The sequence below is a fragment of the Thamnophis sirtalis genome, unplaced genomic scaffold (genome assembly GCF_051295495.1).
Source record: "Thamnophis sirtalis isolate CommonGarterSnake01/CBP01778 unplaced genomic scaffold, rThaSir2_p1.2 scaffold_10, whole genome shotgun sequence".
NCBI classification, from domain to species: Eukaryota; Metazoa; Chordata; class Lepidosauria; order Squamata; family Natricidae; genus Thamnophis; species Thamnophis sirtalis.
The window spans coordinates 71,653,854-71,680,158 of NW_028261390.1; the positions used below are offsets into that span (position 1 = coordinate 71,653,854).

The window sequence follows — 26,305 nt, forward strand, 5'->3', positions numbered from 1 at the left end:
AAGATTCTTTCTTTCTTTCTTTCTTTCTTTCTTTCTTTCTTTCTTTCTTTCTTTCTTTCTTTCTTTCTTTCTTTCTTCTTCTTCTTCTTCTTCTCCTTCTTCTCCTCCTCCTCCTCCTCCTCCATCTTCATCTTCATCTCCTTCTCCCTTTTCTCCTTCTCCTCCTTCACCTTTTCCTCCATCTCCTCTTCTTGTTTTCTTCATCCTTTCTTGTTCTCCTCCTCCTTCACCTCCTCCACCACCACCTTACCTCCTCCGCTGCTTCTCCTCCTCCTCCTCCTCCTCCTCCTCCTCCTCCTCCTCCTCCTCCTCCTCCTCCATCTCCTTCTCCCTTTTCTCCTCCTCCTCCTTCATCTTTTCCTCCACCTCTTCTTCTTCTTTTCTTCATCCTTTCTTGTTCTCCTCCTCGTTCACCTCCTCCATCACCACCTTACCTCCTCCACTGCTTCTACTTCTCCTCCTCCTCCTCCTCCTCCTCCATCTTCATCTTCATCTCCTTCTCCCTTTTCTCCTTCTCCTCCTTCACCTTTTCCTCCATCTCCTCTTCTTCTTTTCTTCATCCTTTCTTGTTTTCCTCCTCCTTCACCTCCTCCACCACCACCTTACCTCCTCCACTGCTTCTACTACTACTACTACTACTTCTTCTCCTCCTCCTCCTCCTCCTCCTCCTCCATCTCCATCTTCATCTCCTTCTCCCTTTTCTTCTCCTCCTCCTTCATCTTTTCCTCCACCTCTTCTTCTTCTTTTCTTCATCCTTTCTTGTTCTCCTCCTCGTTCACCTCCTCCATCACCACCTTACCTCCTCCACTGCTTCTACTTCTCCTCCTCCTCCACCTCCTCCTCCTCCATGTCCATCTCCTTCTCCCTTTTCTCCTCCTCCTCTTCTTCTTTTCTTCATCCTTTCTTGTTCTCCTCCTCCTTCACCTCCTCCACCACCACCTTACCTCCTCCACTGCTTCTACTTCTCCTTTTTCTTCTTCTTCTCCTCCTCTTCTTCATCTTCTTTCTCTACCTCCTCCTTCTTTTCCTCCTCCCTCTTGGTGAACATGTTGACCTTATTGTCATGTTCTCCATCTTGACGTTGCTCCACTCTGCCTTTTCGTTTCTCAGATGTGAATATTGTTCCTCCCATCAACACTGCAATGCATACAAAATAAATAAATAAAGGCATAAATACAATCCTCCTGTAAATAATTACAACGAAGGGGTGGCCTGAGAAATGGTTAAGATCCTAGATTCTGGCCTCTTCCATTTGCTCTTCCAGTGGTGTTAATCAGAAAGGAGAATATTTGTAGCTTGGGGTTGAAATGAGGGGTCCTGGGTGCTCTCTGAGCTTGGTAGGTGTCCCCCCCCCAAATTTGGTAATGACGTTTCATTACCAAGCCAGGTAACATCATCAGTGCACTAGCAGTGCACATTTGCAAGAAAACAACCAAGCTCAGAGAACACCAAAAGCCTTGAGCGACAAATAATATCTTTTCTGATGAACACTACCAATGTTCTGAACAAGGCTTCCCAAGAGCATGAAGCAAAGTCCTGGTCCCAACAAAAACCCTTTTTATTAATTTCCTGTGAATTCTGCTCATTCCCATCCAGCAAAGTTTTTCAAGGGAGGATTTACAGTCACGGTGTGAAGTCCCCCCCCCCCCAAATAACCTAATTAATTTACGAGCCTCGAGACAAAGTTCAAAAGAAATCCATTCATTTATTAGGGCCAACATTTTTGGCAGGTTCTTCTGCGGAGCCGAAACTTGATTCTCGCTTAATGGCATCTGAACTTTACCCTTGTATCCCCTCCCTTCTGTCTGTGTCATAAATCACATCCACCAACAAGGTGCTGCGGCAGGCGATGAATGTGCGCATTTCACACACTAGCTGTAGAAATAATGAGACCTGACTCTGGCCAAAGGTATGCATGGCATTCTCCTCCCTTTTCTCTCTTTTTTATGTCAACTTGATAATAGTCGTGGAAACGCTTTACAAGTTGACACACAGACTTTCTCTGGCTTGGAGAGCTGCCAGGCCGATATCTGTAAAACTTGGCAAGGAGACTCGGAGAGTCACAAACCAATGAATTGAACTAATGGTCTCCTGCAAACTCCACTCCCCTTTCGCTCCTCTTCTATTTCCTCTGGGAGGGGCCATTCACCGTCCACCTGTGGCCTCACTCCCAAGTCGACCCCTGTTCTTTAGCTGTTCCCTTCGCCTGGCAACTCTGCGCATGTGCGCATTGGAAACAGGCTCCAGCTGTTCTTCTGCCCCACTGATGTCTGACTCTGAAGGCAGCTGATAACTGTCAGACATCCGTGGCCCCCTTTCTGCCTCCGACACAGAGCCCTCATCTGAGCCTTCCCCAGACTCCAGGACTGGCCCAGGTTCCTCCCCAACCTCCTCACTGTCCGACTCTGCTGGCAGCTCAACTGGCAGGTCACAACAACCAAATAGAACGACAGAAATAATAATAGGACTTGGTGTTCCTCCATTGGTTTATGCAATTTCTTTCTCTGTTTTTTTTCAGACTCTGCAGAATGTATATTTTTTCTCCCCCTCTCTCTTTGCAGAATGTATATTTTTGGCACGGTGCCTGCTTGAATGTATATTAAGAGATTTAAATGTCACAAAGAGGAGGGTGAATATTGGACTCAGCCCCAGAAACAATAAAATACAGAGGCATCCATGAGCTAATTTTCCCTTTCTATTTCCTTGGTACAAATGAGGTAACATTCAGCAGCAGATTGTGGAAACGTTTCAGTCCATCGGAATAGAGCTGGAAGGGACCTTAGAGCATGGATTAATTCCCAACAAGATAAGATTTCTTCCAAAGAGCCAAGGTGGCGCAGTGGTTAAAAAGCAGCACTGCAGGCTACTGCTAGATCAGCAGGTCAGCGGTTCAAATCTCACCGGCTCAGGGTTGACTCAGCCTTCCATCCTTCCGAGGTGGGTAAAATGAGGACCCAGATTGTTGTTGGGGGCAATATGCTGACTCTCTGTAAACCGCTTAGAGAGGCCTGAAAGGCCTATGAAGCGGTATATAAGTCTACTGCTATTGCTATTGCTAAATCCAGGGAAGTAATTTGTTTGAAGCTTGAGTTTTAGTCTCACGCTCCCATGGCAGTTTTATCTTTGGCCAAAGTCAAATTAAACAAGCTCGGTAAAGCAAAATCAATCAATCAGAATAGAGCTGGAAGGGACCTGGGAGGTCTTCTAGTCCAACCCCCTGCTCAAGCAGGAAACCCTAGACCATTTCAGTGACTATCCAGTCCTTTTCTTTAAATTCTCCAGTGATGGAGCACCCACAACTTCTGAAGGCAACTTCTGTTCTACTGGTTAATTGTCCTCATTGTTAGGAAGTTTCTCCTTAATTTCAGGCTGCTTCTCTCCTTAAGAATTTTATTTTTTATTTTTTATTCTCTTACATAGCATCTTAAGTATACATTCACATAGTTATTCTTCTTCTATACATTTATAATTCTTATACATTTATTACTTCATTTAATAGATTATAATATACAATTTGGGTTGCTTTATTTAGCATCCCTTCTTCCTGTTGTAACACCACCTCATTTTTCCCTTTCTTTTCTCCCTCCCTCCCTTCTCTACTTTCTTCATTCTTCCTCTCCTTCCCCTTCCTTCTTCCCTTGCCTTTCTCCTGCTCCTCCTCTTCCTCTTCCCCTTCCTACCCTCTCTCCTTCTCTTCCTCTCCCTTCCATCCTCCTCTCCTTTCCCTTCCTTCTTCCCTTCCCTTTCTCCTACTCCTACTCTTCCTCTTCCCCTTCCTACCCTCTCTCCTTCTCTTCCTCTCCCTTCCATCCTCCTCTCCTTTCCCTTCCTTCTTCCCTTCCATTTCTCCTACTCCTCCTCCTCTTCCCCTTCCTACCCTCTCTCCTTCTCTTCCTCTCCCTTCCATCCTCCTCTCCTTACCCTTCCTTCTTCCCTTCCCTTTCTCCTCCTCCTCCTCCTCCTCTTCCCCTTCCTACCCTCTCTCCTTCTCTTCCTCTCCCTTCCATCCTCCCCTCCTTCCCTCTTTCTTCTTTCGCCCATCTTCCTTTCATGTTCTCCTTCTTTCTCTCTTTTCTATTATTTTTTTTAATTGAAAATTTTAAAAAAACCTTTCACAAATGTTTACTTCCCTCCCCCTCCCCTCCCCTCCCCATCCAAACTTCACCCCCGACTTCCCAGAACCAATACAGGGTATAAATCTTTAACAAAAATATTCTAAAGTAAACTTAAAAGTAAAAAAATTAATATCCTCTATGATTTGAGCTTTAACTCCTCTTTTGTTAAGCTAACTCTAAACAGATTATATCATTCCTCGCTTTTTCAATCAAAAACTATCTGGAGTTTCTTAGTCCCGTATTTATTTTGAATATAGTCAATCCATCTTCTCCACTCCAGTTTATATTTCTCATTTGAGTGGTCCTTGAGATATGCTGATATTTTAGCCATCTCTGCTAGGTTTGTTACTTTTAATGTCCATTCTTGAATAGTAGGCAAATCTTCCTTCTTCCAATATTGCGCCACCAACAGTCTTGCTGCTGTTATTAAATGCAAAATCAGGTTAGTCTCTATAACTTTTCTTTTCTATTATTGTAGGTGTCTCTTTCTGGCCTCGGTATATATTTCCTTGGTATATGGTATTTCCGCAGACCCAAATATAATTTGATATCATTTCTTATTCCCTTACCTTCGCGAGTCTATCCTAGCTATATTTTCCTCCCCTTTATATCTCGTTTTCGCTGTATACTTAGATATTTAATATTTTCTGTTTTCCCTTTCTTCCCCCCCCCCACTTTTGTTCCCTTTCTAACCCATTAACTGGTGTCCGTGCTAAAACGCTGCTCTGCATGGTCATTTCTCATCCCAAATGCTTTTCGCGGGGGCAATCAATTAACTTCCAGTAGGAAAGTAGAATTTGAGCGTTTTCTATCCTGCAGAGGGTACCATCCCATGGACCACAATTTCAACAGTGCCGAGGGGCCTCCCTTTTCGGTCCCTGGGACGGTGGGAGCTGTGCACTATTTATGGTGGAGATCTGGTAGCTGTTGCACAGATGGGAGGTCGTGTTTCATATGTTTTTCTCTCCAAAATAAGAAAACGCCTCTCGGCAGCTGCGAGACTTGTTTTGGTTCTCTCGGCCCCAGAGACAATTTCCCTGCTGTCTTGGGAAGCTAATTGTCTGTGAACGTTTGTTTCTGATTCGTGGGTCTTCAGACCAGTTGGAGGGAGCAGTAAGAATCACTTGCTTTTATTTTATTTTACTTTTTAAAAAAGGAACTCCTTCCTGGGTTTGGCAGAATTATCTGCCAGACGCACCTAGCTCTTAATCAAATGTTTGGGTGGGAGAGCAAACTAATTATAGAGTTTGAGTTTAATAATAAATAAGAAGTAGCAAAAACGACAACAGAGTTGGGAAGGCACCTTGGAGGTCTTCTAGTCCAACCCCCTGCGTAGGCAGGTGATCCTACACCATTTTAGAACTCCCTCAATCACGAAACATGGTTTCATTCTGGCTTGTGACTGTCAACCAGACAATCGCTCTCTTTATCTGTCTTATTTTTCTTGGGGAAGAATCATCTTCTTTTAATCACCTCATAATTCTTTGCGGGGTGGAGTGGGGGCAACTGAATGGAGCTGAGTCTTTACTGGCCAACTGCCCTACCTGTCGCCAATGCGGAGTTTTGTTCATCCGATATAGATTCTCATTGTGCCCAAAGAGAGAAATATCTGCCTCCACCTAGGATTCGAACCCACAGCCTCCTGATTGTGAGGCGATAGCCCCACCTCTAGGCCACTGCATCACTCCTTCTTGAGGAAGGGACGCAGTGGCTCAGTGGCTAAGACGCTGAGCTTGTCGATCAGAAAGGTCGGCAGTTCGGCGGTTCGAATCCCTAGCGCCATGACTGAGGTCCAGCCCCGCTAAGACTGAGTGCATGATGTGTTTTTAACTTGCTGTTTTCTCTATTTTATTCTTTCTTCTTTGTATTCTGTGTTTTATGTAAGCCGCCCGGAGTCCTTCGGTGATTGGGCGGCATATAAATTTATTAAATTTACAATTTACAATTTAATTTGGGTGAGAGAGAAGTAAAAAAACAATCCCCAAGGGCTCAGATATAACCAAGAAACCTAACTCTGTCCTAAATCAACCGCGTGGTATTTTTCGGAAGGGAGGAAATGAGGCGCAACCAGAGACGCTTCGGGAAAGAGGACTCATCTTCACCTTCCCTACAGAGAGTTGGCGGACAGAAAGATGACACACAAAATTTAAGCGTCCCTCGGCTGCGTCCCTCGGTTGCGTCCCGCCAAGTCAAAAACGGCTGCCATTTCCCACGGAGAGAACAGCTGGGGGGGAGTCAAAGCTGCCTATTTCTGTCCAGATGTTCCAGAGATTTCATCGACTGCAGTGTGCGTTTCTTGGTGGAGACACACAAACAGTGCGCGCCGTAGGAGGGGGAACAACAGCGTGGGCCTCACAAGTGGAGAACATCAGGAAAAGAGAGGGGGAAAAAAGGGGGGATTTCTTTGCATTTGCTCATTTCTTTTGAAGGTTTATGCTGCCTTCTGGGGTATTTGCTCAAACGAGAGTTTCTGCTGATGAAACGATGTTTGTTGAGAAAACTTTGTGGCTGGCCTCGCGGTGGGTTTAGGAAGAGAACAACAACAGAAAAAGAACAATTGTCAGGCGGACTCTCTTTAAATTGCTCGGCTGATCTCACTGGGGGTGGGGGGCTTTAAGTCACACCGTGGGTGGCACTTTTAAGCTTTTAATTTTTATGGCATGTTTTGGGGACTTTTCGCACAGTCAGATTTCCCGATGAGTTTTTTTTTTTTTTCCTTCTCCTTCGGAAACATTTTCCGATTTTTTGTTCCCAAGAGCAAAAAACAAAAAGTCCTCCTTTTTCCTAAACTAGCCAAACCCAAATCCCATTCGTTCTTTGTATGTTTTAATCACACACAACCAGAGTTGGGATATAGCCGGTTCGGATCGGTTCAAGCAAACCGGTTGTTAAAATTCTCCCCAGTTCAGCGAACCGACTAATTCCACCTCTGGCTGGCGCCGTTCCTGTCCTATTTTTCGAGCCGTTTTCAGGCCATTTTTTTCCCGGCCCTTTATGGGTTTATTTTGGGGGTTGTTTTTTGAGCTGTTTTGGATGTTCAGTAGTAGTAATAGTTTGACGCCCCCCCCCCTCTTTTCAAATACTGGAAGACTGCTATTGTGTCCTTCTTTTTACTAAACTAGACATATACAGTTCCTGCAAACGTTCTTCCTATGTTTTTATTTTGAGTTTGGGCTAAATTGTGCAAAATTTGAAAACTTAACACTTTGAAGAAGCGTCAGGCACGAAAGGCCAGATCCGCAATTGGTTTAACGGATTTATTGCTCAAAGCTTACACGCGGGAATCTTCTCCGATGGTCAGAACTCGGCTAGAGTTAGAGTCAAGGCCGGTCTAAAGGACTTTATGACCATGTAATGGTTCTAGAGCCGGGCTGGCTGGGGAATTCTGGGAGTTGAAGTCCACAGGACTTAAAGTCACCAAGGGTGAGAAACACTGTTCTAGAGGGACGCGGTGGCTCAGGGGCTAAGACGCTGAGCTTGTCAATCATAAAGGTCGGCAGCCCGGTGGTTTGAATCCCTAGCGCCGCATAACAGAGTGAGCTCCCAGCTTCTGTCAACCTAGCAGTTCGAAAGCACGTAAAAAATGCAAGTAGAAAAATAGAAATTGGTGGGAAGGGAACAGCGCTCTGTGAGCCTTCGGCGTTGAGTCACGCCGGCCACATGACCACGGAGATGTCTTCGGACAGCGCTGGCTCTTGGGCTTTGAAACAGGGATGAGCACCGCCCCCTAGAGTCGGGAACGGCTAGCACAGATGTGCGAGGGGGCTACCTTTATTTTTACTCACCTTTAGCCGAGGTGGCGCAGTGGTTAAATGCAGCATTGCAGGCTACTTCAGCTGACTGCAGTTCTGCAGTTCGACTGTTCAAATCTCACCGGCTCAGGGTTGACTCAGCCTTCCATCCTTCTGAGGTGGGTGAAATGAGGACCCGGATTGTTGTTGGGGGCAATATGCTGACTCTGTAAACCGCTTAGAGAGGGCTGAAAGCCCCATGAAGCGGTATATAAGTCTAACTGCTATTGGCTATTGCTACTTTTAATGATTCTAGGCTGATATCTCTTTTCACTCCTTCCCCCGGCTTTGCCAGTCCTTCTCCTACAAAATGTGATCATCACACCAGGAGAGTCCAGGGAGCGGGCGGGTGAATTAATTCATTAATTAAAATAGTTAATTGCAGCCCATCCATTCTGAATGACTGGAGGGTGGGGGGGTTGCTTTAAAGCAAATAAACACAGACGCGAATCCTGCCAAGCGTCCCTTTCCCAAATATTCCCGCTTATTCGCGTTGTCGCTGGCACAAGTCCCAAGTTCGTTTTCTAACGGAGCCAAAATCCGTCAACTTAAATGGATAGCTACCGACCCAGCCTTTTCCGAAACTTGAGTAGTAGAGAACGGGGAAAAAAGAAGGAACTTTGAAATGTGTTCCCGGCTGTAACACCATGTGCTTGAATATGTCTGGAGCAGCGTAGGAAGAAGAGAAGTATTTATTTTTTGTTGTGTAATTAGCATTGTCCAATTTTACTGGATGAGTTCCATCTTGCAAATATCCCGAAATAGTCTTATCGGGGATTTATTATTATGTATATATATATATATATTTTTGACACCCTACTAAAACCCAAGATTATGCTTGTTTCCAAGGTGAGACAGATACCGGATTATGGATCTTAAGTCAAACAAGTTAAGAAGATTAAAAAAAAAAAAAAGGATGGGAGAAGCCGAACCGATCCATATATAAGCAGGGCGGAAGAATAGATCTGAAGGTTTAAAATACAAACCGTGAACGAACTCCCTTCCGACACAATTTGGCAAAAGCTGTTATCACTCCCACCCAGCCATCGTCCTCAAAAAATGGGGAAAGAAGAGGAGGGAAAAAAAACCTATTTAATGCATTTTTAGGCAGGCAGGCAGGGAAAGGGAGCCCATCCCCTTAGTCAAAAACTTGTGTTCTCCCCCCCCCCCCGCTTTTCTCCTCCTTCTGGATTTTGTGATGGCGATGGTCGTTGTCACTCTTGAGGTGCTTTCAAGAGAAATGGCAACTCAGAAACAGAATTGGATAAGGTTTCCATACCATAAAAACTAACACCTAAAAACTAACTTTTGGAGATGGATGGATGGATGGGTGGGTGGGGTAGGGTAGGATAGGGTAGGATAGATGAGAGAGAGAGAGAAGGAAAGAGAGAGGGGGGAGGGAGGGAGATATAGATAGATGGATGGATAGATGGGATAAATGAGTTTGGTAGGTAAAGATAGATAGATAGATAGATATAAAATAGGGAGGGAGGGAGAGAGAGAGAGAGAGAGAGGTGGGTTGCAGGCAGTACGCCCCGGTACAGGCTTACCGGTGCCTACCCGGAGCCTTACCGGTGCCTACCGGGTACCGTTCCGGTACGATGCTCCGGAGGGCTCACCTCCCCGCTGGAACTCCTTTCCTGTATTTGAGCTGTTTGGCGCTTCCGCGCATGTGCAGAGAGCGCAGGGCGCCTGCGCGATGCTCCGTCGAGGAACTGGAGCGTCATGGAGGCTCATGGAGGTAAGAGGTAAGGACGTAGGTAGGTAGGTAGGTAGGTAGGTAGGTAGGTAGGTAGGTAGGTAGATAGATAGATAGATAGATAGATAGATAGATAGATAGATAGATAGATAGATAGATAGATAGATAGATAGAGATAGATGATGGATGGGAGATAGATAGATGATAGATAGATAGATAGATAGATAGATAGATAGATAGATAGATAGATAGATAGATAGATAGATAGATATAGATGATGGATGGGAGATAGATGATAGATAGATAGATAGATAGATAGATAGATAGATAGATAGATAGATAGATAGATAGATAGACAGACAGACAGACAGACATAGATAGATAGATAGATAGACAGACAGACAGACAGACAGACATAGATAGATAGATAGATAGATAGATAGATAGATAGATAGATAGATAGATGATAGATAGATAGATGATAGATGATAGATAGATAGATGATAGATAGATAGATGATAGATAGATGATAGATAGATAGATAGATGATAGATAGATAGATAGATAGATAGATAGATAGATAGATAGATAGATAGATATAGATGATATAGAGATAGAGACAGAGATTGATATAGATCATAAAGCATGAATATCAAATTTGAAAGGCTGGTCCTGTTCTTTATTATGAATCTGCTTAAAGAGGGAAGAATGCCCTAAAGGGGAGGGGCCTATTTTAACATTTTCCAAAAGGGAAACGCCTGTGGCAACCCGCTTAGCGGATACAAACTCAGCATTCGATCGGCGTCCGGGATGTCAGCCCCCGCTCAAGCCCTCCCAGCTTTGATCACCCTCTTCTTCCTCTTGGCCGTAACTTTGGGCAAATGCTTGTCCCACAGCTCCTTCTTACAGGTGCCGATGACGCAACACGCCAGGCGTGGGCCGGCGTTCCCGTGCGCCAAGCTGCCTTGGTCCTTGCCCTTCCCCAGGTCGTCTTCCTGTTCGTGGATCACCACCGAGCGTCCGAGAATGGTCTGGGGTCCAAAGAGGGTAGCTTTGAGGTTCAATTTAAGTTTCTGAATGTTGCCCCCCTTGGGGTGAAAGTTCCCGAAATCCCCCGGGTGGTGAGGGTGATTGACTTTCCAAGGGTTGTAGTGGCCTCCCGCAGAATCGCAGCCGTCGCTGAGGTCGCCGTATTGATGGATGTGGATGGCCCTCGCCGAGGTCTCCGCGGCGAAGCCGGCGAGGTCGAAAAGGGCCGCCAGCTTTCCATGGGGGAAAAGCTGCTTGAACAAAACCAGCCCGGTCACTTTCAGTTTGCCCTCCTCTAACTTGCCGCTGGGCTTGGCGACACAACATGCGTAGGCCGTCCGGTTGGCCCTGAAGATGTCGTCGTAGAGTTGCGGGTAGAGCAAATTCAGCCACAGATCGTTGATTTTCCTCTGCATGTCTACCAGGGGGCTGGGGGTAGACGGGGCCTCTTCCCAGACGACGGTGACATTGTCATCGCCAAGGACCAAACCGGGCGCGAGAAGCAGCAGGAAGATCATGATTGGAGCCAGTCGGACGCTGGAGCGAACTACGGGGAAATTAACTCGATTAAGTTTTGGTTTTACGATACAAAATAGAAAGGAGAGAAAAATGAAATAGGAAATGAAGGGGAAAGAAGGGAGAGGGAGAAAGTGGGGGTGAGCAGAGGTGGGCTCCTACAGGTTCAGTCCGGCTCGGCCGAACCGGTAGTGATTTGGCGGCCTGGGTCGCTGGAACCGGCAGTGACCCGGGCCAGCCACGCCCCCGAATTGGTTCTCCTACGGGGCCGCCATCTTGATTTTTGGTTCTGCGCATGCGGAGAACAATTGTAATTGCACAAATTTAATGTTTTCCCGTTTTGCGCATGTGCAGACCTATTTTTGTGCAAATGCGCCAGTGGTGGGTTTCAAATTTTTTTTGAACCTACTCTGTGGGTGTGGCCTCCTTTGTGGGAGTGGCTTGCCGGCCATGTGTTTTTTTCTTTCTTTCTTTCTTTCTTTCTTTCTTTCTTTCTTTCTTTCTTTCTTTCTTTCTCTCTCTCTCTCTCTCTCTCTCCTTCCTTTTGTCTCTCTGTCCCTTTTTCCTTTTTTTTTCATCTCTCACTTTTTCTTTTTTTTCTTTCTTTCTTTCTTTCTTTCTTTCTTTCTTTCTTTCTTTCTTTCTTTCTTTCTTTCTTTCTTCCTTTCTTCCTCTTTCCCTCTGTGTGTGAGTCTGTGTTTGTGTGTGTGTGTGTATGTGTGTGTGTGTGTGTGTGAGTGGTGGGTTTCCAAATTTTTGGGAACCTCTTCTGTAGGTGTGGCCTGCTTTCTGGTGGAACCTCTTCTATCCGGTTCGGTAGATTTGACAAACCGGTTCTACCGAACTGGTGCGAACTTGTAGGAACCCACCTCTGAAATGCGCACACGTGCAGAGCGAGCAAGCATACCCAAAACTTTTGCGCACCCCAAACCGGCAGTATTGCCATGAGTAACCCACCTCTGGGTGTGAGATACAGGGGATAGAAATCCCGTTGTGGTCACCACACTATAAAAAAAGAGGTTGAGACTCTAGAAAGAATGCAGAGAAGAGCAACCAGGATGATGGAGGCTAAAACATACGATGGACATTTGCAGGAAATGGGCACATTTTCTATTCTAGTGAAGAGGAGGACCAGGGGAGACACGATGGCAGTCTTCCAATATTTGAGGGGCTCTGTTAATCTAATCTAATCTAAAAGAGAGAGAGAGAGAGAGAAAGAAAGAAAGAAAGAAAGAAAGAAAGAAAGAAAGAAAGAAAGAAAGAAAGAAAGAAAAAGAAAGAGCATTGACTTCCAACTTTTTTTAGCACAGTACAAGATGATCACACTCCGACCACAATTTTTTTGCTTTTACACATTAATATATTTGTGGATTTGTGATTTTAAACTGTCTTTTTTTCTCTCTTTTTTCTTTTCTTTTGTAAGCCGCCCGGAGTCCTTTGGGATTGAGTGGCATATAAAATTTAATAATAAATAAATAATAAATATATGTATAACTAGCCATTGCCAAATCTTTCTAATCAAGAAAAACAGTTTCCTGGGTTTTTTTTCTTCTTCTTCACAAGCACAAATTCCAGAAGGAAAATGTGTTTTTCCTCTTTGAATCAAACAATCGATTTAACTATTCCCGCGTTTCCTTCCCTTGCTGTAGAAATAATGGGTTATTTCTATTCGTGCCTTGTAGTCTTTCTTGACCTGTCACCAGTTTTATTCACGAAATTCATTGTATTTCTTTGATCTTACTGGAAAAAAAAAGGGGGGGAAAAGCCTTTTATTCCCACTCTTCCCCCCACTTTCAAAGTACTACTCTTTTTTTTGTTTAAAAAAAGAGGATTTACGGAGAGATTAAGCTGGCAAAACCACCGAGTGACATAGGCACCCAGAAATCACTTTTTAAGAGTAATCTTTTTTTTAAATTTTATTTTATTTTATCAATTTCATATATACATTCACAATTATATGATCTCATAACTGTTATTAATAATATGTATTTATAACAATTTTTCCCTACTGTTGACAATATACTTGAAGATTGCGTTCTTAACATCCCATAGATCCATCTTATCTTACAACGGTCCTACTTCTTCTTCCCTCCCTCCCTCTTTCCTTCCCTCGTTTCTTCTCTCCTACTCCCCTTCCTTCCCTCCTTCCTTCCCTCCCTCCTTCCCCCTTCCCTCCTTCTCTCCTTCCCTCCTTCCTTCCCTCCTTCCTTCCTTCCCTCCTTTCTTCTCTTTCTCTCCTTTCTTTCCTCCTTCCTTCCCTCCTTCCTTCCCCCTTCCCTCCTTCTCTTCTTCCCTCCTTCCTTCCCTCCTTCCTTCCTTCCCTCCTTTCTTCTCTCCTTCTCTCCTTCCTTCTTTCCCTCCCTCCTTCCCCCCTCCCTCCTTCTCTCCTTCCCTCCTTCCTTCCCTCCTTCCTTCCCTCCTTCCTTCCTTCCCTTCTTTCTTCTCTCCTTCTCTCCTTCCTTTCCCCTTCCTTCCCTCCTTCCTTCCCCTTCCTTCTTTCCTACATTCCCTCCTTCCTTCCCTCCTTTCTTCTCTCCTTCCTTCCCTCCTTCCTTCCCTCCTTCCTTCCCTCCTTCTCTCCTTCCTTCCCTCCTTGCCTCCCTCCCTCCTTCCCTCCTTCCTACCCCCCTTTCTTCTCTTTCTTCTCTCCTTCCTTCCTTCCTCCTCTCCTTTCCCTTCTTTAAGAGTAATCTTGAGCATTTGAAAGGATCGTTGTTATTATCCCATTGGCCGGGGAGGGAATTATATTTAGAAAATTAATGAAATTTGATCCTGGAAGGCAGAATGCTTTTTCCTTCTAAACTTCTATCATTCCAACAGGCATCCCAATGTATGGGATCTTTGCAGACTTAAACAGTGGGTGGAAGATTCCTTCCACTCATCAAATTTCTCCCCCAAAATAACCCTTGTATACATACATCCATTTTGTCTGTATATACAGGGAGTCCTCAACTTAACTGTTCATTTAGTGACCGTTGAAAGATACAATGGCGCTGAAAAAAATGTGATTGATGACCGTTTTTCACAGTTACAACCTCATAATCCCCTGATCCAAATCCAGATGCTTGGCTACTGGTTCGTACTTATGACGGTTGCAGTATCCGGAGCTCTTGTGAACCCCTTTGGCCAAGCCATATCAACCGGGGAGCCAGATTCACTTAACGACTGGGTAACTAACTTAACAACTGCAGTGATTCGCTTAACAACATTGGCAGGAAAGGTGGTAAAACAGGGCAAAACTCACCTAACCAATGTTTCACTTTAGCAACCGCAAAATTGAGGCTCACTTGTGGCCGTAACTCAAGGACGAGCTGAATATATGTTTCTAGGTGGTTTTAGAAAATATGAATGTTTTTTATTTGCAGATCAGTCTTCTGAACTTTCCCGGGTTCCTAAACACTTTGGTTCCTCTCTGGAATCAAAGTTCTCATCCACACAATCAACCTAAACTCTGAAATACGGATGGCAAATAAAAGAATATCGGATCTACTCTTTTCTTGATCTCCTTTTGGAAACTTTCCTCCCAAATCAGCCCGTTTTAGTAACAAACCTGTAGGGAAATTAACTACGAAGGTCAGTAACTTGAGCTTCTAAAGTCCGTTGAATTCCTTTCTGTTCTGTTGAAAAGATATTTTCCCTCAACAACCCACATCCAGATCACCTCTAAGAACGCTGCGTTTCGCTTCTAACAGTAAATCTCTTCCTACCTTCGCCCGAGTTTTTTCTGCACCAAAGTTCTGTTTTTCGGTGAAACAGTCCAGTAGTTGCTGGCAATTTCTTCACAGAAAGAATGGCGAGCCGTCAGCTTCAGAATCCAGACCTCTGTGGACACGAAGCGAATGGACTCTGCTTGCTGTTATGGAAGCATTAGGAAATATTAACTTCTGGGAGTGGTTGGCAGAGACATTCAGAGGTGGGGAAACGCTGGATTAGTTCAACAAGTTTAGCAGAAATACCTTCTCCCAACTTTGCTGGAACAAAAGGAAGGGCTTTCCATGAATCCTCACCAGAGATAGATGATAGATAGATAGATAGATAGATAGATAGATAGATAGATAGATAGATAGATAGATAGATAGATAGATAGATAGATAGATATAGAGAGATATGATTAATAATGATATAGATATACATAGATATGATTGATAATTATAGATAGATAGATAGATAGATAGATATAGATAGATAGATATAGATATAGAGAGAGATGTAAGATGATTAATAATGATATAGATATACATAGATATGATTGATAATTATAGATAGATAGATAGATAGATATGATTAATAATGATATAGATATACATAGATATGATTGATAATTATAGATAGATAGATAGATAGATAGATAGATAGATAGATAGATAGATAGATAGATAGATGGATAGATAGATAGATAGATGAATAGATAGATAGATAGATAGATAGATAGATAGATAGATAGATAGATAGATAGATATAGATATAGATATAGATATATAGATATATACAGAGAGAGAGAGATGTAAGATGATTAATAATGATATAGATATACATATGATTGATAATTATAGATAGATAGATATAGATATAGATATAGATATAGATATATAGATATAGATATAGATATAGAGAGAGATATAGAGAGAGATATAGATAGATATAGATATAGATATAGATACAGATACAGATATAGATATAGATATAGATGATATAGATATAGATATAGATGATATAGATGATATAGATATAGATATAGATATAGTTATAGATATAGATATAGATATAGATATAGATATATAGATATATAGAGAGAGATAGATGTAAGATGATTAATAATGATATAGATATACATAGATATGATTGATAATGATAGATAGATAGATAGATAGATAGATAGATAGATAGATAGATAGATAGATAGAGGGAGAGGAGAGAGAGAGAGAAAGAGAGAGAGACCAGACAGACTGACAGACCTATCTATCTACCTACCTACCTACCTATCCATCTATTTATCTAGAATAAATTTATTTAATTTTCTATGAATTATATTCCTTAAAGGTAAAGGTTCCCCTCGCACATATGTTCCAGTTGTTCCAGGCTCTTGGGGGCGGTGCTCATCTCCGTTTCAAAGCCGAAGAGCCAGCACTGTCCGAAGACGTCTCCGTGGTCATGTAGCCGGCATGACTCAACGCCGAAGGCGCACGGAACGCTGTTCCCTTCCCGCCAAAGGTGGTTCCTTTTTTTCTACTTGCCTTTTTTTATGTGCTTTCGAACTGCTAGGTTGGCAGAAGCTGGGACAAGTCACGGGAGCTCACTCCGTTACGCGGTGCTGGGGATTCGAACCGCCAAACTGCCAACCTTTCTGATCGACAAGCTCAGCGTCTTAGCCACTGAGCCATTGCATCCCATTTCTCAGTGCTTAATAAACATTGTGTTGTCTGGGTATTTAATTTGCTTAACAATTCAAATGCCATTCTTACACTCCACCTCCTTTTTTCCCTAACCATTGATAAAATAAATTCCAAGTTTGATAATATTCCGTGTCTTCTTTCTGCTTGATTTTCAATGTAAGTCTGCTCACTTCTGCAGAGTCGGATATCTTCTTAATTATCTCTTCATCTTGCGGTGTTTCTTCATCTTCCCAATATTGTGTGAAGGTAATCCTCGCTGCTGTTAAGGCATGTAATACTAAATGCATACTTCTCTTATCAAAATTTTCTGATATCATCCCTAATAAAAGCAGTTCAGGTTTAAAATCTACATGTTTCCCCTATTATATTTTCTAGCCATCTGTGTATTTTCGCCCAATTTTTTTTTTTAGAAGAAGAAGTCCACCACATATGATAAAATGTGCCCTTCTTTTTCTGTTAGGTTCCCCCCGAAAGTTATCTGGAAAAATCTGTCTAAGCCATTGTAAAGTTGAGTTTCCAACCAACCTCAAAAATCTTACTGACTAATACATCATTTCTGGAAAAGCTTTAGCTAATGCAGATTCCTTTGTGTGCAAGAGACAGTTTTGTACGTCAGGAAGATTTATATTGGAAACAACAATCTCCGGGGTGTGTGTGTGTGTATGTGTGTGTGTGTGTGTGTGTGTGTGTGTGTGTGTGTGTGTGTGTGAAAGATGGTTATTCTGCATGAATCATTAATATGTAACTTGATCATAGGTCCCGTACGGTACAATGAGTAACAGTCTGGCTATCAGAATGGTAAATCACGACTTGCTAAACAAGTTTGGGGATAAAATCTCTGGCAATGTTCACGACAACCACACAATGTTTACGATAAGCCCAATAACATGTGAGTTCAGCAACCAGGAAAAGCACCAGGCCCAGACAAGATAATTCCTTCTTGCTTAAAAGTCTTTGCTGACCAATTGGCCCCCATCTTCACCCGAATCTTCAACAAATCTCTAGAGATGTGCTATGCTCCTTCTTGCTTCAAATGCTCCACTATCATCCCAGTGCCGAAGAAGCCCTCCATATCAAGGAACTGAATGACTACAGACCAGTTGCTCTAACATCTGTAGTTATGAAAACCTTTGAAAGGCCAGTGATGTCCCACTTGAAAACCATCACAGATCTGCTGTTAGACCCCCGGCAAATAGATCGACAGATGATGCTGTTAATGTGGCTCTGCAGTACATCCTACAACATCTTGAATCTCCAAAGTCCTACGCAAGAATGTCCTCAGCATTCCATACCAAGGTGGCGCAGTGGTTAAATGCAGCACTGCAGGCTACTGCTAGATCAGCAGTTCAGCGGTTCAAATCTCACCGGCTCAGGGTTGACTCAGCCTTCCATCCTTCCAAGGTGGGTAAAATGAGGACCCAGATTGTTGGGGGCAATATGCTGACTCTCTGTAAACCGCTTAGAGAGGGCTGAAAGCCCTATGAAGCGGTATATAAGTCTACTGCTATTGATATTGATATTGATACCATCATGCGGGACATTCTTCTAACTAAACGAAATCAGCTAGCGGTGCCTGTTCACACTTGTAAATGGATCGCAACTTCCTAACAGACAGGAAGCAGCAGGTGAAGCTAGGCAAAATCATATCATATACCTGTACAATGAGCACAGGAGCCCCCCCAGGGCTGTGTGCTCTCTCCACTTCTCCCTCTACACCAATGAATACACCTCAAACGATCCCTCTGTTAAAATACTGACGTTTGCAGTTGATACAACAGTGATTGGTCTCATTTGAGACGATGATGAATCTGCACACAGACGGGAGGTTGAACAACCAGCCTCGTGGTGCAACCGGAACAATTTTGAACTAAATACACCCAAAACCATACAAATGGTGTTAGATTTTAGGAGGAACCCTCCTATACGATCTCCTCTTACAATACGAGACAACACAGAATCAACAGCAGAGGCCTTCTAGTTTCTAGGTTCTACCATATCTCAAGACCTAAAATGGACACCAAACATCAAAAACCTCATCAGAAAAGCACAACAAAGAATGTTTTTTTCTGCACCAACTCAGGAAGCTCAAACTGCCCCAGGAGCTGCTGATTCTGTTCTACGGAGGAAGGATTGAGTCTCTCATCTGCACCTCCATCACTGTCTGGTTTGGCTCTGCAACCCAACAAGACAGACGGAGACTTCAGAGGAGAATCAGAACTGCAGAAAAAACAATGGCTGCCAACCTGCCTTCCGTTGAGGACCTGCACGAGTCAAAAAGAGGGCCGGGAAAATATCTACAGACCCCTCGCATCCTGGACATCAATTCTTTCAACTCCTAGCCTCAAAATGATGCTATAGGGCAGTGGTCTCCAACCTTGGCAACTTTAAGACTTGTGGACTTCAACTGGTCCAAAGTGGCTGAATCCGACCACTGAATTCGTAGGCTAAAAATGTGACACCTGGGCGAGAAGCTGCCTTAAGCGGTTCACTCTGATGCTGGGGAGAGGAAGTCTTTCAGTGTAAACATGTATTCTGTTGCTTTGATGCACGTCTGGGGAACACATGTACTGGGACCTGGGAAGACTGTTCCAAAGAGGAAGCCCAGCTGTGAATGTTGGCAGGCATCTGTTTAGTGTTTGGGCAACAGCGATCTCGGCTGTTTTCGCAAAAAGATACTCTGCAGAAGAGGAGGCTAAAGCCGAGTCATTTAGGGGACACATCCCTGGGACAACGTCCCCCAGCGACAAGAGTTCAGAACAAAAATGACCTTTGCCAGGTCACAGGTCACATGCTTTCCGATTACTATCTGACTAAGCTTGGCTCAGGGTTTGTTTGTTTTTTAAATTTCAACATGCTTGAAATTTCTCTGAGTCATTAAACCTGTCGAAGCGGCCCAAACAATTTTGGCAGGCAATGCAACAAAATGTTTAACTCACATTTTGTTTTTCTAGGCTGATCCTGGCGGAGGGAAGGGAAATCATATACATACATACATTACACACACACACATACGTGTGTGTGTGTGTAGTTACATTTTTGCTGATAAATAAATAAGGGGAGACTAGTATAGATCTATTTCAAGCTATTTAGTCCTCATCAGCTAGCCTTACCCTTGCTGGGATTCGAACCTGGGCTGTTTTTACATATTCGGCAGTTGTATTAACCTCTAAGCCACAAGCTCTCCTCCCTTATCAGCTGAGCCAGGGGAATGATTAAGTGTTTGGGTTTTTTTTATGTGAAAACACCTAATGTGCCCAAATATGGGAGGGAGCATACTGCTTTCCTTTTGCCTTTCAGCCCCACTCCAGGAGCCTACACACAGACACACACACACAAAGACACACACACACACACACACACAGTGAAATTAAAACCATTGCAATGCAAGATAAAATGCTAGGTTTGCTGAATGTCTGTGGCAGGCATTCTCGCTGGAGAGTCCTAAAAAGTTGTTGACCCCCTGTTTTCGCTTTGTACACAAAACTGAAATGCTGCAAACTGGGGTGAACTCACGAAGACTTAAACTTTACTGTAACCACATCTTATCTCATACGTCCATGGAAATGCTCAGTCCTCCAGATGGCGGATGCCCCAAAGGCACTTTTTCAAAAGGCAGCTGGGGAGGGGGAGGGACGCAGCAAGGCTTTCTTTCTGTTTGCAACACAGTCCTTTCAACAGTTCCAAGAAGAACCCTCACCCATTTGCACTATTCAGGGGACCCGGAGGCAGAGGTGGGATTCAGCCGGTTCTGCCAGGCTCTGGCGAACCGGTAGCGGAAATTTTGAGTAGTTCCTAACTCTGCCAACTGCCAACAGTTCAATTCTCACCAGTTCAAGGTTGACCCTTCCTTCCTTCCTTCCTTCCTTCCTTCCTTCCTTCCTTCCTTCCTTCCCTCCCAGTGGTTAGAATGCAGTATTGCAGGCTAACTCTACCCACTGCCAGCAGTTCGATCCTGACCGGTTCAAGGTTGATTCAGCCTTCCGTCCTTCTGAGATGCGTAAAAGGAAGACCCAGATTGTTGGGGGAAAGAGGCTGACTCTGTAAACCACTTAGAGAGGACTGTAAAAGCACTGTGAAGCAGTATATAAGTCTAAGTGATATTGCTAGTCCATCCTTCCTTCCTTCCTTCCTTCCTTCCTTCCTTCCTTCCTTCCTTCCTTCCTTCCTTCCTTCCTTCCTTCCTTCCTTCCTTCCTTCCTTCCTTCCTTCCTTCCTTCCTTAGTATGTAAGTCTAAGTGCTATTGCTATTTCTACCCAAACATATCCAGACACACAGATGGTTAAAAACACGCACTTTCATGGGTGTGAGAAAGGCGAAGTAGCAGAATGGTGTTCTGCTGATTTATCTCCAAAAAAGCCATTTTGCAACAAGGGGGAAAAAAAAAAAGGATTTCTTTTTCTCTTTTTGCTTTCCCTGTTGGTTTTAGAAAACAAATGTTCTCCAAGAAATACTGTTTTTAAAAAGCTCCCCACTTTCCAAACCAGTATTCACTCTAAGAGGTCGGGCGTTTGCAAGCCTAATTCAAACCCCGGGAGACTAATGAAGTTTTGGAGGATGGGTTAATTATTTTTTTTCTCCCCTCTCTCTCTCTCGGTTAAAGCAAGCTCCTCAATTCTATTTACAGTGTGAAACTTCAGGCCGAGGGAAAACCTTCTCGGCTCATGGGGCTTTCGCAGGCCTTGCAATGTTGCTGTTGAACACATCCGGACACACACAAACACACCACGGCAAGGGCTCCTTTAAAAGCACAGGGGGTGAAGATTTCCGAACAGAAAACAATTCTGAAGATTGTTTTCACTAATCCAGGCAACGCAGGAGAAAGGGCTGGGCGATGCTGTTTTTAACGGGGAATCAAATGAGATTATGGGGTTTCTTGGATCCAGCTCGCCCAGGGTGGGAAAGAATCACTTTCGTGTCCTTGAATGAAATAAAATCTCACTCTAAGCGGCAAGGCAAGGTTGATTATAATCCAGGTAGTCTCGACTTACAATCACAATGGAACCCAAAATTAATGTTGCTAAGTGAGACATTTGTTCAGGAATAAAATAGGATAGGATAGAATAGAATAGAATAGAATAGAATAGAGATTGAGATAGAGATAGAGATAGAGATAGAGATAGAGAGAGATAGAATAGAATAGAATAGGAATAGAGTAGAGTAGAGTAGAGTAGAATAGGAATAGAAATAGAATAGAATAGAATAGAATAGAGATTGAGATAGAGATAGAGAGAGATAGAATAGAATAGAATAGGAATAGAGTAGAGTAGAATAGGAATAGAAATAGAATAGGAATAGAATAGAATAGAATAGAATAGGAACAGGAACAGGAACAGGAACAGGAACAGGAATAGGAATACAATAGAAATAGAATAGAATAGGAATAGGAATAGGAATAGGAATAGAATAGAAATAAAATAGAATAAAATAGGAATAAAATAGAATAGGAATAGAATAGGAATAGAATAGGAATAGGAATAGGAATAGAATAGAAATAAAATAGAATAGAATAGGAATAGAATAGAAATAGAAATAGAAATAGAAATAGAAATAGAAATAGAAATAGAAATAGAAATAGAAATAGAAATAGAAATAGAAATAGAAATAGAAATAGAATAGAATAACAGAGCTGGAAGGGACCTTGGAGGTCTTCTAGTCCAACCCCCTGCTTAGGCAGAAAATCTTACACCACTTCAGTCAAATGGATACCCAACATCTTCCAGTGTTGGAGCATTCACAGGTTCTGGAGGCAAGTTGTTCCACTGATGAATTGTTCTCACTGTCAGGAAATTTCTCCTTAGTTCTAAGTTGCTTCTCCCCTTGATTAGTTTCCACCCATTGCTTCTTGTCCTACCCTCAGGTGCTTTGGAGAACAGCTTGACTCCCTCTTCCTTGTGGCAGCCGCTGAGATATCGGAAGACTGCTATCATGTCTCCCCTGGTCCTTCTCTTCATTAAACGAGACACACCCAGTTCCTGCAGCCCGTTCTTGACTTCCCATCCCATTATCAAACTTAAATTTTATTTTAACTTTGATCAATGGGTTTACATGCAGCCGGGCTTTATTTCGTTAGCAGCTTTCCAATCAATAAAGGATTTCTTTCCTAAACTGAGATCCTTCTTCCCACAGCCAATTTTCCTGAAGTTTAACATATTTGGGGAAGAATGTCAGGGAAAATAAATGGCATTGAGATTCAGCAGGTAGGTAGGTGACTTTGGTCTCTCAAAGCTTCCCCCCCCTTTTTTTTTTCATTTTATTGGAACATTAACTTATGCTCCAGAGGAAACTCAGTTGGCAGAAGAAGGAAGCAGGAAAATGCCAGATGATTTATTGCGACTCTTTCGCCTCGTGTATCATGTCCTCTCACCAAATATCACTGCATGAGGAACCTTTGCAAAAAGATTGTTTTTTCCCCCTTGACTTTGGCCAATGCCAACTGTTAAGAGGGCAGGTTTTAGTCACTTAAAGGTAAAGTTTCCCCTCGCACATATGCGCTAGTCGTTCCTGACTCTAGGGGGCGGTGCTCATCTCCGTTTCAAAGCCGAAGAGCCGGCGCTGTCCGAAGACGTCTCCGTGGTCATGTGGCCGGCATGACTCAACACCGAAGGCACATGGAACACCGTTCCCTTCCCACCAAAGGTGGCTCCTATTTCTCTACTTGCATTTTTTTACATGCTTTCGAACTGCTAGGTTGACAGAAGCTGGGACAAGTCGCGGGAGCTCACTCCGTTACGCGGCGCTAGGGATTCGAACCGCCAAACTGCCGACCTTTCTGATCGACGAGCTCGGCATCTTATAGCAATAGCAATAGCTGTTAGACTTATCTACCGCTTCATAGGGCTTTCAGCCCTCTCTAAGCGGTTTACAGAGTCAGCATATCGCCCCCCACAGTCTGGGTCCTCATTTCACCCACCTCGGAAGGATGGAAGGCTGAGTCAACCTTGAGCCGGTGAGATTTGAACCGCCGAACTGCAGTTAGCAGTCAGCTGAAGTGGCTGCAGTACTGCACCCTAACCACTGCGCCACCCTTTTTTCCCCTCCCTCCCTCCAAAATCCATGATTGTGCGAAATGTCATCCCCTTACCCCCCAGTGGGTATCTCCTTCCAGAAATGTTAGCAAAAGACGAAGCTCTCTGCTGACGTCGGCAAAAAGTTCCCACCACGGTTTGTAGAAGAGAAATGCTCCTATCCTTCACGCAACCCATAGCTCTCTTTACAACGTGGTTGTAAAGAAATAAGAGATCACAGGACTTTTCTCCCCCTTCACAGCCTCCTTTTGCCGCATCTCTTCACTTTGGATACGAAGATATCAAATGCCGTTTGCTCAGCCAGCATTAGGCATGGGTCAGCACTTCCTTCTACTCTCAGGCATCGCAGCTTCTGCTTCTGACCTTCCCGTTAAGCCGGGAGAGTTTTCAAGTTCAGACTTCAAGGCTCCAGGAATCATAATCGCCCAAATCCGGTCGCTGGAACTCACAATCGCGGCCCAAGCAACAGGAGGTGAAGCGTTGTGGGGGTCCTGGTCTTCTCTTGAGGGGCCTGCGCCCTGCACGAGTCCAAAAGAGGGCCGTGAAAATATCTACGGACCCCTCGCGTCCTGGACATCAATTGTTTCAACTTCTGTCCTCAAAACGACGCTATAGAGCACACCAGAACAACTAGACACAAGGACAGTTTTTTTCCCGAATGCCATCACTCTGCTAAAGAAGTAATTCCCTCACCACTGTCAAACTATTCACTAAGGCTGCATTACTATTCCTATTAATCCTTTCACCTTAAACGCTATTGCCACAGCTTGCCCTTGAGGACCTGGATTGTTGTTGAGAGCGATATGCTGACTCTGTAAACTGCTTAGAGAGGGCTGAAAGCCCTAGGAAGCGGTATATAAGTCTAACTGCTATTGCTGTTGTTCTAAAGCCTAGCGCCACTCCGGTTCCCCAATTATTTGCTTTCCTCCACTTGCCGTTGTCAGAATATTTTTTATCCAGCATCGAGAGTTCTGTGCAAACATTTGTTTTAATTGCGCTGGAATCAAACATCTGGGAGACTCTGGAAAGCTGTCGTGTCAGGAAAGCTGGAAGGCAATCTTGCTGTCAGATTTTGGATGGAATGGGTCTGTTTGTGATGGGGAGTTAACCCTCCGGCCAGCTCATCCTCTGAACACATCAAACAACGGCTGTCATAAACAAATAACAAATTTGTGCTAAGCATGCAAAGCACAAATTCGTTTGCTGGAAAAAAAAATCTGTGTCTGCTTATTGTTTGTTTTCCAAAGCCAGACGAGGAATAATGGACAAGGAGAGAGAGAATTCAACCTAGAAATAATAAGGAGGAATTTTCGGACAGTGAGAAGAACCATCAACCAACTTGTCCTCAGACGTTGTGGGAGCTTCGTCCCTGGAAGCTTTCAAGAAGAGAACTGGACCGCCACCCAGATGAGGAAGTGTTTGGAAGGGGCGTCAAACCAAAGGATGGAGTTGAGGCCATAGCTCCGCCCACCCGCCCGAATCCTTCTGCGCATGCACAGAAGCGTTGCGTGTGCAAACGCTCCCGAACCGGTAGTAGAAAAATTGGCAACCCGCCCACTGATGCACAGAAATAAATAAGAGCCGAGGTGGCGCAGTGGTTAGGGTGCAGCACTGCAGGCCACTTCAGCTGACTGTTATCTGCAGTTCGGCGGTTCAAATCTCACCGGCTCAAGGTTGACTCAGCCTTCCGAGGTGGGTGAAATGAGGACCCGGATTGTTGTTGGGGGCGATATGCTGACTCTGTAAACCGCTTAGAGAGGGCTGGAAGCCCTATGAAGCGGTAGATAAGTCTAACTGCTATTGCTATTGCTACCTGTTGAGCAAGGTCCCCTTCGGGGTGAAACTCCTCCTTCTGCAGAGTACTATCTCCATCAACGCAGCAGATGATGAATGCAAAGCGGTGTGACTAACGGACTGTATGTTTTATTCACAATTTTTTTTTTGGGAAAGAGAAAATACTGCCTTGTTGATGCTGATAGATCTTTTAAAAATGAACCGCTTTGAAAAGCTGAAGCTTTTTTATATACAGATACAAAAAATTATGTCTTCGAAGCTGTATAAATCACGGCTAGGCGATGACGCCATTAATTTCCAGGCCTGCCTGGTGGGTGACCTACTTAGCCAGGCCACAAACACTAATCTTGCTGGATAATTAAAAGAGAGTAAATACCATTTGTCCTAGCAAACACCCCCCCCCCCGCCACACACACATACACAATTTGTTGCAGGCGCTAAGGAAATGCTGGGCTTGTGTGAATAGGAATCCCTTGGTTGTATGAAAGCTCAATATCAGTAACTGGGAGAGGGATCGTGGAGTCCTAGTGGACAATCACTTAAACATGAGCCAGCCGTGTGCAGCAGCTGCCGAAAAAGCCAATGCAATCCTAAATTGCATTAATAGAGGGATGGAATCAAGATCCAGGCCTTTGAACTCTGGTGGCTGGAGAAGACTCCCGCATTGAGTCCAGTGGCGGGTTTCAAAAATTGTTGGAACCTACTCTGTGGGTGTGGCCTCCTTTGTGGGAGTGGCTTGCTGCCCATGTGACCGGATGGGAGTGGCTTGCCGCCCATGTTCACCGGATACGAAATTATGAATTAGAACTTAGGTCGGTCCAAGTAGCTATTCAGAAGTTAGTGGTTAGAAGCAATCGTAAAGCAAGATAGGGGAATTAAAACCAGAAATATTTTGTTGGCTATTTGAAAGGGATTATAATATATATGTTGTCATTGTTAAGC

The 26,305-nt window shown here is 43.9% G+C and overlaps 1 protein-coding gene and 1 long non-coding RNA gene across 2 annotated transcripts; both read right to left on the reverse strand.

Annotated features, from left to right (window-relative positions):
• Positions 1–98: 98 nt before the first annotated feature.
• Positions 99–1,302, reverse strand: LOC148043935 (uncharacterized). The gene is made up of 2 exons (XR_015697926.1): positions 835–1,302; positions 99–282 (listed from the first exon to the last, which is right to left on the reverse strand). It is a non-coding gene; the product is annotated as an uncharacterized LOC148043935 (long non-coding RNA).
• An 8,960-nt stretch (positions 1,303–10,262) lies between these two features.
• Positions 10,263–15,014, reverse strand: SOD3 (superoxide dismutase 3). Its single transcript, XM_087724893.1, has 2 exons — positions 14,858–15,014; positions 10,263–11,181 (listed from the first exon to the last, which is right to left on the reverse strand). The coding sequence occupies exon 2, from the start codon at positions 11,150–11,152 to the stop codon at positions 10,430–10,432; it is 723 nt and encodes a 240-aa protein (XP_087581019.1). The 5' UTR covers positions 11,153–11,181; positions 14,858–15,014; the 3' UTR covers positions 10,263–10,429.
• Between the last annotated feature and the right edge of the window lie 11,291 nt (positions 15,015–26,305).

Coding starts and splice junctions, on each gene's coding strand:
- SOD3 (XM_087724893.1), bottom strand. CDS start 11,152: ATGATCTTCCTGCTGCTTCTCGCGCCCGGTTTGGTCCTTGGCGATGAC.